Source organism: Grus americana, chromosome 2, assembly GCF_028858705.1.
Source record: "Grus americana isolate bGruAme1 chromosome 2, bGruAme1.mat, whole genome shotgun sequence".
Taxonomy (NCBI): Eukaryota; Metazoa; Chordata; class Aves; order Gruiformes; family Gruidae; genus Grus; species Grus americana.
Window position 1 is genome coordinate 104081769 of NC_072853.1, and position 14323 is coordinate 104096091.

At 37.7% G+C, this 14323-nt stretch overlaps 1 protein-coding gene across 4 annotated transcripts in view; it reads right to left on the reverse strand.

The window, feature by feature from the left end:
• The window catches only part of RECK (reversion inducing cysteine rich protein with kazal motifs), an 86030-nt gene that overhangs the window by 19154 nt on the left and 52553 nt on the right, over nt 1–14323 (reverse strand). For 2 of the 4 annotated variants that reach the window (XM_054818575.1, XM_054818578.1), the window contains exons 7-14: nt 14055–14088; nt 13002–13199; nt 12356–12623; nt 10704–10883; nt 9532–9744; nt 8589–8725; nt 4860–5000; nt 2257–2445 (exon numbers count right to left, since the gene is read on the reverse strand). In XM_054818575.1, the coding sequence (XP_054674550.1) occupies nt 2257–2445; nt 4860–5000; nt 8589–8725; nt 9532–9744; nt 10704–10883; nt 12356–12623; nt 13002–13199; nt 14055–14088 (1360 nt within the window). The remainder of the gene's footprint in view (nt 1–2256; nt 2446–4859; nt 5001–8588; nt 8726–9531; nt 9745–10703; nt 10884–12355; nt 12624–13001; nt 13200–14054; nt 14089–14323) is intronic. The other 2 variants (XM_054818577.1, XM_054818576.1) reach the window with 2 other exon arrangements.

Consider the following 14323-nt stretch of genomic DNA (forward strand, 5'->3'; position numbering starts at 1 on the left):
GTTTGTGGTATGAGGAAGGACCATACAGTGAACACCTGATCAATACAGAGAAGAACCATTCAAAAGATAAGTCAACAACAACAAAAAGTAAAAGATTTTCTTGCATCCCTGTTCCCTGCAGAGGAAGTTAAAAGTCTAAGCTGAGCACCTTCTTTACAGGCGATGTGTTAAAGAACCTGCCTCAGAAGCAGCTCTTGGAGTGACAAATGCTAAACACTCTGCAATACCAGAAACATTCACCAAAAAACTCCAAATGAACTCAGGTGTCAAATACCTGCTAATATAAGTGAACTTATTTATAACCTCTTGCTTTAAACTTCCCCATGGTTTGGATACCAATGCAAGAGGCTAAAATATATACTTTTTTAAAAAAAGGGTTCTGTGGATAATAAAGATAGGTTTTGCGAAACACAAATGCGGTAAAAGTAGAAAAGATTGCATCAGTGGACACATACCTACATATGATACACTGGGGGAAGGAATCACAGTTTTTGTGCGAGTCACAAACCAAATCATTTAGGATTATCTGAAGGAGTCAATAAGCATGTGGACAACAGAAAATCAGGTTGATACACTTCAATACTCAACAGACATTTATAGCTCTTTAACACAGGCTTTCAAGAAAAAAAGTAGAGATAGGAAAAAAAGGTGCTCACATGGATAAGTAACTGTGAAGCTGGATAAATGGACAATGAAGGGAGGTCACTGGAGGAGACTTCATTATCTATCTATGCAGTGTCTGTTCTGTTCAAATGTTATATGTGATCCGAAAAACAAATGCGAGTATTTACATGAAAGTCTATCAATAACGTTGAGGTACAAAGGACCAAATGAACTGCAAGGAAATCTCACCACAATGAGCAACTAGGAACAGCTATAGCAGAAGAAATTCATTGTACTGAACATAAAATGTTTCTCTACAAATCACACAATGAGCTCACCATTTCCACTTAAGAACTGGACCATGGCGTTACAACAGACAGCTCTGTGAAAGCATGACCTCAATAGATTTAGTAGCCAAAAAAAGATAATGTTCAGAATAATATAAAAGGAACATAATTTTGCTATTACATACACTTGATTGGGTACTTGACTGTGAATGGTGCATGAAGTTCCAGCTTCCATTTCAGAAGAAAATGTAAGAACTACAAAAAGGCACATGGTAGGGTAATAATTATGATCAAAAAGTATACAACTGGTTAAATAGAATAGGAACTGACTTGGAGAAAAACCCAGAAAGCTGAGGGGAATATGACAGATGTCTGAAAGAGGAGGCAAATAAGCCACAATCATTCATCAACTTTTTCAATACAAGAACTAGGATGAATCTCAGGAACTAAGAGGAATGAGATGAAAAAAAACTATTCAAGGCTCAAATTAAAATAATTCCCTTGCATACCCCACCAAAAAAAAAAAAAAAAAAAAGAGGGTTTTTAGATACACATATCTTAACATGTGGAATTTCTTGCCATGATAAAAGTTTCTGACTTTTTTTAAACCCATATTTAAAATCCAAGGAAGGAAAAAAACCCCAAAACCAAAACCCCCAAACCCATTTGAGGCTAGTAAAGAAATCACCCCCTGCTCACGGGGTTTGATGCACAGACCAGATTCTGGTAGAATACTCATGGCCAGTATGATTAAGTCCTCTGCCTTTTCTCATACTCTTTCCTGGACACCTCTATTGGTCACTGGATATCCCATGCTGTTAAAAGTAGACTGAGAGTACCAGTAAAGTTGGAATCTAGGAAATGGGCAGCCATTTATAGACAGTTATACTGTGCTTAAACCTCGGAACTACAGCATGCTTAAAGCCGATCAATTTGCTTTGCTGTTGTTGCTTCATCCCTGCTGCCTACTGGCTCCTCTCAGAACTTTTTCCCCCCTCAGTCCTCAGAGGTCCCACCAGAACGTTCTTCTACCAGAAAGGAAGCTGCCTATTATCAAGTACTATAAAATACAAGTGATGTGAAGCAAGTCAGTGACCTTTCGGTTGAAAAATGGTGTACTAAGAACACTCTTCACACAGGACTTTCATTGGTTGACACAGACACAGTTGAGTATGGGTTTAAATAATGGAACCCTCCAGCATATATAAGAATTAAACAAGTATTATATATGGGGATGCAAACACTAACTTTTGTATTTTCTGATAAACTCTGCATTCAGATCCTCTGGGTCTTCATATGTACCTCAAAATTCAATACTTAAGTAACAGGTGCTCTATAAAGATACAAGTACTGTTCTAATACTTACTTTTTCTTTGTCCTCCAACAATGCATGATTTTTGGAGGTCAACACAACGCATTTCCATGCAGTTTTCTAGCAAGCCACTGTGTCCACAGGTACAAATCTTGTAACAACCAACATCACCAGCTGAGGATGGAACTTGAATAAGTGTACCTTGACGGACAATAAAATCTGAGGCTTCTCCCAGTTTGCAACCTATATACAAGGAGAAATTTTAGCTCATATTTAGTAAATACTTTGGCAAGTGCCCCTACTAAAAATAACTACTACTCTTTGATTTGTGAAAAAGCTAAGGTGTTCCCAAAGCAGCCTTACTCTTGCCCTTTAGACAAATTCACTCATTTCATAGACAGCAAGCAGCAGAAATAGAAGATGCTTGTTTGAGACAATGTTCTGAAGTACCTGTAGAAATGTCGCTTCAGAGAAAAAGACTGGTGATGCCAACAATTCTCAAGTAATCTCATTTTCCACGGTTCTGTAGTAGTATGAAACGTATGTGATATAACAAATACCACATATGCTTCACTCCCTCCAACAGACAAACTGAATGAAAAGGTCTCACAAGCAAAGCCCAGTCATTTCCCCCTTTCATGTATTTTATTGTGTCTCCCTTCCCTCCTTGTACCTCTTATGTGAATACTGAAAGACTCTTATAGGTAGATGTGAAGAGAGGAGAAAGGGAGAAAAAGCAGGAAAACTGGGTTTAAAAAAAAAAGAATGGCAAAGAAGAAAAATGGTTTTAAAATTGCAAGGGATTAAACATTGCAAGGAAACAATAACAAAAGAAATAGTAGATTAATTTTTTTTTTTTAATCAAAAGGGTTATCATTGGAACAGGCTGCCCAGGGAAGTGGTTGAGTCACCATCCCTGGAGGTATTTAGAACACATGTAGATGTGGCACTTAGGGATGTGGTTTAGTGGTGGACTTGGCAGTGATAGGTTAATGGTTGGACTTGATCATCTTAAAGGTCTTTTCCAACCAAAAAGATGCTATGATTCTATGAAAACTACCCTAGAAGTGATGAACTGCAACAAATCTCCCGAAACTTTCAACCAATAAAAAGACTGAATTCAAACAGAAAAGTCATCTCCAACCTTCAGAGGAAGTAAACTGTCTCTTCAAAAGCTCTGGGTAAGCTTTGATCACTTTGAATGACTTTTGCAGCAAATGAAGACAATACAACCTCTATAGTAATAATGCTCAGGTTTTCAGAAAAATAAAAATATTTTGTAAGAGTCATAGAAACATAACCAAAAAAATTGCCCCTCACAAAAATAATAAGCTGAAGTCTATCCTCACTTTTAGAAGAGCACAAGTGTAGCAGATGTACGAGTGAAGCAAACCCCAGTTTTCCTCTTCGTAATTAAAAATCATAGGAGAAGCTGCTGAGCAGCCACAGAACTGCTGGAAAAAAGAGGCTCAGGGAATTGATTTGAGACAGTTACAGTAATGTTCTCTATCACTTCCTCCAAAAAAGGAAGCTGCATCATGCAATTCAGTTTAAAATCAGTGTTGCTCTCACTCGCTCAGTCTCTCTCAACACATGTGTTCAGGCGGTCACCAAAAGCAAGCTTTCCTCTTCGCTTCAAGAACCACTAGTGATCCCTCATGTCACTGAATGCTACCTTTTGCTTTAAAGGAAGGGGAAAAATTGTGGCAAACACTACTGGTGTCTAAGGTAGAACAATGAAGAGGCTGTAGAAGTTGGACATCGTACAGTCTCCCACCTCCTTTTGTAGATTTGACCCTTGTTATCAACACCAGCCAAGCCTGCCATTTCAAAGCTAGATAGCTGAAACTCATTCTTCATGAGGCTCTCTCCCCAGTCAGCTCACATGGTGCAGAAGTTAGACAAACCTATGTTCCAAAAGTTCCCAAATAACCACAAATACCTGCCTAGTGAGGCGCACCTAGATTAAAAGTATCACTCAATGAAGCAGCAGCAGAAATGCAGTCAGCTGTGTACTGCTGTATGTCCAGACATCATCTTTAATGAGAAGTGGTACCATGGGTCTCGTGGAAGGACAAAGCAGCACAAGATCCATTATTCATATTTTTGTTGTTTCACAAAGTCAGTGTCTTCTTCCTCCAAACTACAAGTCTACATACAGATTTGTGAGAGACACAGAGCTAATCTGCCTTGTGGTTCTGCCTTTTTCTCTGATTTTCACTGATTTCAAGGTAAGACATAATGTCTATTTTTTCACTAGTAAGGAAAATAATGCAGATATGGCTACAGGCTATATATGGAGATACAGGGCGATACATGTCATGATGTCTGCAGAAGCAGTGAGCTGCACTGTATTTGCAGTATTGCATGCTTGTAATTTTAAATAGCAGGCAGGCTGCTCAGAGATTTATTTCTTCTGAAGGAAAATAAGTAATATATCTTCTAATAAGACATTATGTTTCAGTGGACAATAAAAATAGAAACACATTGCGAAATGAAAAGAGCTAGAAGGTAGGCTACAGCTTTTGAAAACACAAGATAATTGTGGTAATAGTTCTGTTGGGATATCAGCAATTCACTTTAAAACTTTCAACAAAATTTCATTAACATATCTTTATCAGCAAAATTCAGGTAAATGAAAGTCCCAAACCCCTTACCTGGCACACACAAATATGGAAGACACAGTTCTCCAGATTGACATCCTTTTCTATTTACTTCACATAACTGATTAGCTGCACATGGATTTGGATTACATGGATGTGTAACATCTTCTACAATGTTACCTAAAGAACTTGGGCCTGAAAACAGAATATACAGCATCTATATTGATTTAAATGAGCTTTATTTTTCTTCAGTAAAGCACGGCATTTCTTACATTCAGTAAAATAATATTTTTGACAATTCTGTGAAATAGTTTTTATTTTTTTAACTATACTTGTAGAAGCTTGACATGACAAGGTAGTTAACTTATTTCAAAAGTTTAGTCCTCAATCCTGGAAATAATGACCCAGATGATTTTTCCCAAGCAAAATATATTTCCTCTCTCTTGTTTCCCCAATAATTTTCTCTGTATGACAAAAATACAAACTGACAATGACTGGCAGTTTAATCGAGAGAAGTCCCATATGCAGTAATTATCAAATTGGAGGTTTAAAGTACACTTGATGTTTAACCAAGTTTGCCATCATTGATAAACTTTTGTTTCTGTTTTCCCTTTAGCTCACTAGTAATGTTTGCCTGTTACAAGAAGGGAAAGGGAAGACAACATGGAAAACAGCAGCTAAATGGAAAGAACTACCCAAAGCTTCAATATATTGTCTCTCTGGGAACAATTTACTTGTTGAGGCATGCTTTCAGTTGCAGCTCTTATTAGCCAAAATTTTACTATTTTCAAAGTTCCTGGGATTGTGAGAAAGATCAAAATTTAATTTGAAGGTCTAAACCAGACAAATCCTATAAAGCTAAAAAGGTCTAAATCTTGGAGAGATAAATGTGCAATAGGAAGTAGTAATAGGGTAGAGCAGATTTGGAAAATAATGTAAAAAGTTGAATTTAAATGAAATCTAGAACCAAGATGAAATTTTACTAATACAATTGTGTTCCACACTGAGGGAGAAGACATGCTAGAAGAAAACAGAATCACAAAAACTTCATTCTTTCATATACCTACTAAATTAATGTTCTATTGCCCCAAGAGTTAATTTGGGGTTTGGTTATTCTAATTGCACAGTAAAAGAACAGAATTTATGCATCAGGCAAAAGTGCAATTTTGTACATCGAGAAGTTGGGCTCTAAATCATGCTACTGTTTACGTGCCATTTATTTGAGATCAGTCCTCCCAAGCATGACCCAGCTTTTGTCCTCTACATGAATGGTGCCAGTGGTTTTATTATTATAGTACTTTTTTGGCAAGTGAGATGACTTCTTGGAGAACAGAGTTTTCTTAAAGTAAGATTAACCAGTCTATTTTCAAGTAGGTAAAGATCATTGAAATTCAACAAGCCAGATTACTACATGATACAGTTTAGTGTACTTCCACTGAATTTATGAAGTCCCCAAAAGAGAAGTGTGGTGGGTTAGCCTTAGCTAACAGCTGAACTCCCACCCAGTGCCCCACCTCAAATGGGGATGGGGGTAGAAAATAGGTAGAACAGGAACAGAAAAGCTCATGTGTTCAGATAAAGACAGGGAGACTGCCTAAGAAATACCACTGCAGGCAAAACTGACTTGAGTTGGGGAGAATTAACTAAATTTATTGCCACTGAAAATAAATATCTAATTACAGATTCAGGTAATGGGAACAAAAAGACAAACATTAAAGCAACTTCTTTCTTCCTCCCTTTCACAGGCTCACCTTCACTCCTTCACTCCAGATTTCTCTGCCCCTGCCCCAAGTGGTGCAGTGGGGATTTGGAAGGCGGGGGGGGGGATGATGGTGACTGTGGTCACTACACAGCAGTTTCTCTCTGCTGCTCATTTCTTGTCACACCTTCCTCTGTTCCACCATGGGCTCTCCATGGGCTGCAGCTTCCTTCAGGGTACCCCCACCTGCTGTGGCACGGGGTCTTCCACAAGCTGCCTTGTTGATCATGGAGCACCTCCTCTCCTCCTGCTCCTCCAACCTTGGTGCTACTTCTGCTGTTTCTCACTCTTCCTGTTCCCTTCTCCTCCACCTGTCTGGCACATTTTGCTCTTTCTTAATCATGTTTTCACAGAGACACCACAAACTTTGCTAGGTGACTCTCAGCTTTGGCCTATTGTGGGCCCATTGCTGAGGTGTCTGGCACAGTGCAGTCCCTGACATCTTCCCATACAGCCCCTGCAGCCTCCACTGCTACCAAAACTACCTTGCCATATACATCCAATACAAGAAGGAATAAACGTAATGAGCTATGGCAATCTGAAAAATCCAATTTTCTCTAATATGCTAAATAAAATGTCTCAAATTAAACACAATTGTCTTTAAAACAAATAACGAAAGTTATTAAAAGCAATGATAAGCATTCAAAGTATGGAGCAGATCCTCCTGGAGACTATGCTCAGGCACATGGAAAATAAGGAGGTGATTGGTGACAGCCAACACGGCTTCACTAAGGGCAAATCGTGCCTGACAAACTTGGTGGCCTTCTATGATGGGGTTACAGTGTTGGTGGACAAGGGAAGGGCAACTGACATCATCTACCTGGACTTGTGCAAGGCATTTCACACTGTCCCGCACGACATCCTTGTCTCTAAATTGGAGAGACATGGATTCGATGGATGGACCACACGGTGGATAAGGAATTGGCTGGATGGTCGCACTCAAAGAGTTGTGGTCAACGGCTCAATGTCCAAGTGGAGAACAGTGATGAGTGGTGTTCCTCAGGGGTCGGTACTGGGACTGGCACTGTTTAACATCTTTGCCGGCGACATGGTCAATGGGATCGAGTGCGCCCTCAGCAAGTTTGCTGACAACACCAAGCTGTGTGGTGTGGTCGACACACTGGAGGGAAGGGATGCCATCCAGAGGGACCTTGACAGGCTGGAGAGGTGGGCCTGTGTGAACCGCATGAAGTTCAACAAGGCCAAGTGCAAGGTCCTGCACGTGGGTCGGCACAATCCCAAGCACAGCTATAGGCTGGGCGGGGAATGGATTGAAAGCAGCCCTGAGGAGAAGGACTTTGGGGTATTGATCGATGAGAAGCTCAACATGAGCTGGCAGTGTGCACTTGCAGCCCAGAAAGCCAACCGTGTCCTGGGCTGCATCAAAAGAAGTGTGACCAGCAGGTCGAGGGAGGTGATCCTGCCCCTCTACTCCGCTCTTGTGAGACCCCACCTGGAGTACTGCATCCAGCTCTGGGGGCCCCAGTACAGGAGAGACATGGAGCTGCTGGAGAGAGTCCAGAGGAGGGCCACAAACTTGATCAGAGGGCTGGAGCACCTCTCCTATGAGGACAAGCTGAGAGAGTTGGGATTGTTCAGCTTGTAGAAAAGAAGGCTCCGGGGAGATCTAATTGCGGCTTACTGGTACCTGAAAAGGGGGCCTACAGGAAAGATGGGGAGGGACTGTTTATCAGGGAGTGTAGTGACAGGACAAAGGGTAATCGGTTTAAGCTGAAGGAAGGTCAATTTAGATTAGATGTTAGGAAGAAATTCTTTACTGTTAAGAGTGGTGAGGTACTGGAACAGGTTGCCCAGAGAGGTTGTGGATGCCCTATCCCTGGAAGTGTTTTAAGACCAGGCTGGATGATGCTTTGGGAAACGTGGTCTAGTGGAGGGTGTCCCTGCCCGCAGCAGGGGGGTTGGAAGTAGATGATCTTTGAGGTCCCTTCCAACCCAAACCATTCTATGATTCTATGATTCTGTCTTGGTTTCTAATTTTGTCGCATAGGTATGTTGATACTTACTTAGGTATGTATCCAAAGGGATACAGTTCTCCAAGTCATCTGTTGGAGATAAGAGCTCACAAATACTTTCAGCTGAGTGGCCTTCCGGGAATTTATTATGATCTCCACATTTCTTCAGTATTTCCACACAATCTGATCTTCAGATAAAGAATGAAATAGAACTTCATGAACACTACTTGAAGAAAAAATGTCTTGTATGAAAAAGATTTTTTTCCACATTCTTCCCTTCCCCAAATCCACAATTTTCTCCTTCTACAACAGTGGGGTTTTTATATATATATATATATATGTGTGTGTGTGTATATATATGTATATGCTACATTTAACATATAGGAGGAGGAACAAATTTGTGAGACAAAGACAGGAACTATTGATTATGACTATGATTCTATGATTCTATTGCTTACACTACTCTTCCTCTAGTTTGGGCTTGGTGATCTTTATTTTATATGGCATCACACACATGTATCTTTCAAGACCCAGCATTTTCTTGATTTACTAATGTCTAAAATGGGTTGAACTCTGTTCACTACCTGTACTATTAACTGGTCTTTCTTCTACTGAATCACCTACTTGCAAAATTTATTTTTTTAAAAAATAAACTTCATTTTTTTCAGACCTGTCAGCTTAAAATCACCAGTAGGTCTCAAAACCAAAAAAGAGGAAAGATTTTATAGACACCACAGAGAGTAAAAAAAAAAACCCCAACAATAAATCAACTTTATAATGGAAGCATGTACATCCATCTCATTAACAGGCAAGCATCTTTCATTTACAGTGATGGAGTTTCAAACAATGGCAATTACAAAAGCTCATACTCCTTCTGTGTTTGCCTTGGCATGTTTTCCTAACGTAAGTCAAACAAAGTCTTACAGCAGCTTTTTAGTTCTCATTAAAATCCTTAGCAGAACCCATAAACTGTTTTCTCCCTCACAGTACTTACTTGCAGATAATACTTCCTCTAGATTTGCTGTGGCAAGGTTTAATCTGCAGTGAGCAGGCAATTGCCTTCCACATTTCTGGCTGGCATTTTTTAATATCAAGCACAGGAATATTTATAAATGGCATTTTAATACTCCCTTTTTCCCATAGCTTCATGTCATTCATGGCTCCCTGGTCTGACTGAGTATTGCAGCTCCTAAAAAGTTCTGTTGGTCTTAAAAGAAGAAGTTAAGATATGGCATGTATACAAGAAAAAGAAAACACCACACATTTTACCTTTCACCATATGAATTCTACAACCTTGATACGGCTTGCTTTTTGTGGTATAAAAGAAATGAATCCCTTCCACAGTTAAGCAAGATCAAAACCAATTTGAATTCTGTCTTTAAGGAAAATAAGCTCTTTAAGACTCAAGGCTGATGAAACTCCCTTCTCACCTCTACCTCTTAGATCAAATATCACTTAAATTTTTCTTACCTGAACAAAGTTGACTTAAAAGCAAATATCTTAGATACCCTGAATATCTGCGCAAATGTTTCCTGGTGAATCACTAATGCAAGCTCATGTATTTTTTATATTTGCCCAGGCTGCATCTATCACATATGTGATTCTACTACTCATAAAACACTCGTACCACTCTATATTATTTCAAAAAAAAGCCAGAGATTTCTAATAGCTAACTAAATTTATTTTTTTTTTAATTTCAAACAATTTAATTTGTAACCTTGCAATTACTAATTCAGAGACCACTTTTAAATCATACATTATGCCCTATAGAGTATAATACCACAGAAATATCTCTGAAAGAAAAGGAATTTTGAAAAGAGTAACATGTAAATTTAACAAGAATTTTTACCTTATTTATAATACAAAACATTCCAGTGATCATGGCTTACTTGTCTATACAGTAAGATAGAGGAATATGCTGCTAATACATGGCGACATTTTACAAGTTCATGGGTTAACTTTTATTCTTGTAAGTTTTGTTATGTCTGTTGTTAAATCATTTCCAAAAGTTTATTCTAAAGAAAAACTACTTATTTTTAAATTATCTAAAAAAAGTTTGCAGAAATACAGCTACATAAAATCTCAAAATAAGCCTGAAAAACATTTTATTTTTTTAAACCAAAGCACAGGAATTCCTTTACAAAATATTCAGTGTCTCTCTCCTACCTGTTATTAAAATTAGTGCAGTAAGTAAGATTTCTACAGCCCAGCTGACAAGGTTCTCGTACATCTGCTAAACAGGTCAACATGGAAACTTCAACTGCATTATACTCACAAAAGCGATCAAATTCTTGCCAGCTCTGTGAATTGCCCCAGCTCGTGCTATAAAGTTTAGTGCAGAGCTCTCTGAAAAAAAAAATATAGACAAAGAAAATAAAAGAACAGCAGTTGTTCAGATATAGCAGAGCCTATCATTTCTTTGCTGATCACAACAGCCTACACTCACTGTAGAAGATTGTGTTAGTGCCCACAAAGTCTGCAAGAGTATCCAAATGTTGTGCTCAAAGCAAATAATCCCACTTCACTGTTATCTAAGTTTTCCAGTTTTACTTAAGAATGCTAGCAAATCTTTAAGCTAGTAAGACTGAAAGACTTCAGAATATAAAACTACAATATCCAATAAAAATGTAATAGCTGGAAACCTGAACTAATGACTTTGAGGTGAGAACTATCCCAGCTAATTTTACTTGTAATAAATCTAGGTTGACATGATAATGAACAACAACTGATCCCATCTTTCAACTTCAAATCACACCTTTTCCTCCTACAGAAATGGTTAGCAAGCAAAATACATTTCGTCTTCTGCCCTCATGTTTGAAACAGGTGTACTGTTTGTTGCTTGTGTTTGAGATGGTTCCTGGTCCAAGCCACTTTGTTCACAGCACTATCCTACAAACTACAACTGTTCCCATCCCAGCTGAAGGTACAGAACTTCACTGTACTATTAAAGTCTACTGCATATTGAAAACGTGAGGGAAGAATCCATTTTAAGAACTCATTGTCAATGCAAGCAAGTAAAGATATTATATCAACTGCCCTATGCTACAATGTTCTAAAAAATAAGGGAACTCCAAGGATCTAGTACTAAACACATAAGATCCTGCTGCATTTAGGATCTTTTGCTTTGTTACTGGAACCTTTGATATAAAAGCAAGTAACAGCTCAAAAATCAATGTTTGCAACTTATTCTGACATACTGATGCATTTAAAATGCAATAATGATCTACTTTTCAAGTGGACAGATAACCACTCTAAAGTAAAAATGCTCCAATCACAGTTATTTGCAGGCGTGCAACTATTTGCTGAAAACATTTTTTTAAATGTCGGAACAGTTAGTTCCATTATTTAATTATTAAATAACCTAAGTTATTTTTCATTGAGAAAAATCTGAATAACATCTATTAAGGAATACTGCTAAGGTTTTAACATGCAGCAAACAGGTACTTGAGAGTTTGTGCAGTTCATTGTCCCCTTGGCTCTCTTTAGCATCTGGTTAAGGCCTCTTCATCTTATCGCAATATTGGCTATTACAATCACAAGTAAGGTATAGGTTTCATTAACTTAAAATGTCTGCTATAATAAGCCAGTGCTAAAAGTGAGAAAAGTGTGATCCCTCTTATGGAACAGTATTTTTCGAGATACAAAGTAGGTATTGGACAGATTGTGACAGCCATCTGATTACTTAAACCTGTGGGTTTTTTCTAAGAATTCTCAGAACTTTTTATTTGACATTCATAGCAGGATTTGGGCAAAGGCCTGATATGAGAAAACTTCTGAAGCATTTTCACAATTGGAAATGACGGTAGAGAGATACTAACCTACATGTGGAAGAATTTGCTTTAGAACAGCAATGGAGCTTAGCTCCATCGAGGCCCGTTGAAGGTGGAGGGTGCACAGTGACTCCTGGGTGAACAGATCTTGAACTCTCAAGAAAACATTGCCAAAGTGGATCCTGAGGGAGAGGCATTGTTTTACAGCCTTCTATAAGTCCATCAACAATTTCAAGCTCTGTTTTCATTGACATTAGAATTCTTTTACAAGCAGTCTGACATGCATAGTCTTCTGCTCTATCACAGCAATACAAACCTGTTAAAAAAATTAAAAACAGTTAATGATCAAGCATACAACAACAACCACCAAGATGCATGACATAATAGCCCTCAGAGAAAAAGTGCTATAAGGAGGCTTTCCCTCCCCCCAGATAATCTCAAATAACATTGCTTCTTTTAAATGCAGAGTCAACTCTGGAAGAAAACAAGTAATACGTAGAATTAAAAAATAAATAAAAATCAATAATGCACTAACAAACATAAGTTCTCATTATATAAGTTCATATAATTACAATATAGAAATACATTAATACAATTTATACAATAACACATTTTATATAAAAAGTACATACCATCCTCAAACATTCTCAGTATTTTTTATAACTTTCAGTAAAGAAGGATTATTTATACTTACTATCGGTAGGATTTCTCATTGGATATGACTGTGTATAGTTGTTCACACAGTGTATAAGCTGAGGGCTAATAGATGCACAGTAATTTTCAACTGCTTTAATTTGTGAAGGACCTGGAGAAGAGTCTGTCCGAAAAATTGCTTGACAATATTCCCGACAGTTTGTATGATGACCTGCATAACTGCAACAGACTGACCCCACTGGGGAAACAAACAAACAACAGAAAATCCATGGGTTCCTACACAGTGAAATGAAGAAATGAGCATTTCTGTACCACACACAATGATGCTTAAGGTATCACTGTGAAAAAAAAAATGGAGAAATTCTTTTACACTCTACTAAAATAATCTCAGTCTACCAAGAATAGCTGTAAGGAGCCAAATTACATTTGTTTGGCTGGAGAAAAAAAGTCCCTAAAGCCACCTTGAACTCAAGTTCAAGACACCAGCAACCCAGCTGAATTTTATCTTCAGCTGTTTTGTTCTTATTTAAGGTAACCAGACTTGTCCTATAATTGAATAATTAGACCAATATTAATAGTAAACAAATAAATATGAGTAGTATCCTAAAACTCATTCAAAAAAATACAGAAGGTATTGTGAATAACCCATTTTTTACATATTATTAAATACAGTTACTGAGAAACACTTTTACTAGAACTAATTCTGAGACTGATTTCTTTTTATTTTACATAGACATTGGGGGGCAAAACACTTGCATGGTGCAAGACTTCATCTATGCATTTAATTTTGTTACTTAACACTCGTCAAATGAACAAAGAAGAAGGAAAAAGATGAGCTTCTAAGCAATCATCAAAATATGACAGAAAAAACCCCCGGATACACAAATTAAAAACTGCTATAAATTATATGAACAGCCCCAACCCCTTCTCACTTGAGCAAGAAAATTTATGCATGTGGTTTGTCCTTCTATGGAACCAAATCCATATGATTTGTGTATATGTACACTCACAGAACTTCTGACATTTTAGAGAAAAAAGGATAGAACAATATAAAAGAAAACCAAAAACCACAATCTATTCATTACATACTTACTTTCATTTCTGTTAATACAACTAAAGAGTGCATTCTGAAATCAAAACAAAAATAGTGTTACAAGCCAGAAAACTTCAAATAAATATTTAAATGTCCAGTCATTTCTTATAATGAACTAATAAATCTAACTTTGCTATTATTTGTACCCATTAGATTGGATTAAAACAAAAACACTAAACAAAACCACTGGAAGTAGGAAATTAAAAGATCAGGGTCACTTGAGTTCTGTGTGCACTCATAATAAAATAGATAAATATTCAAGAAAGTAA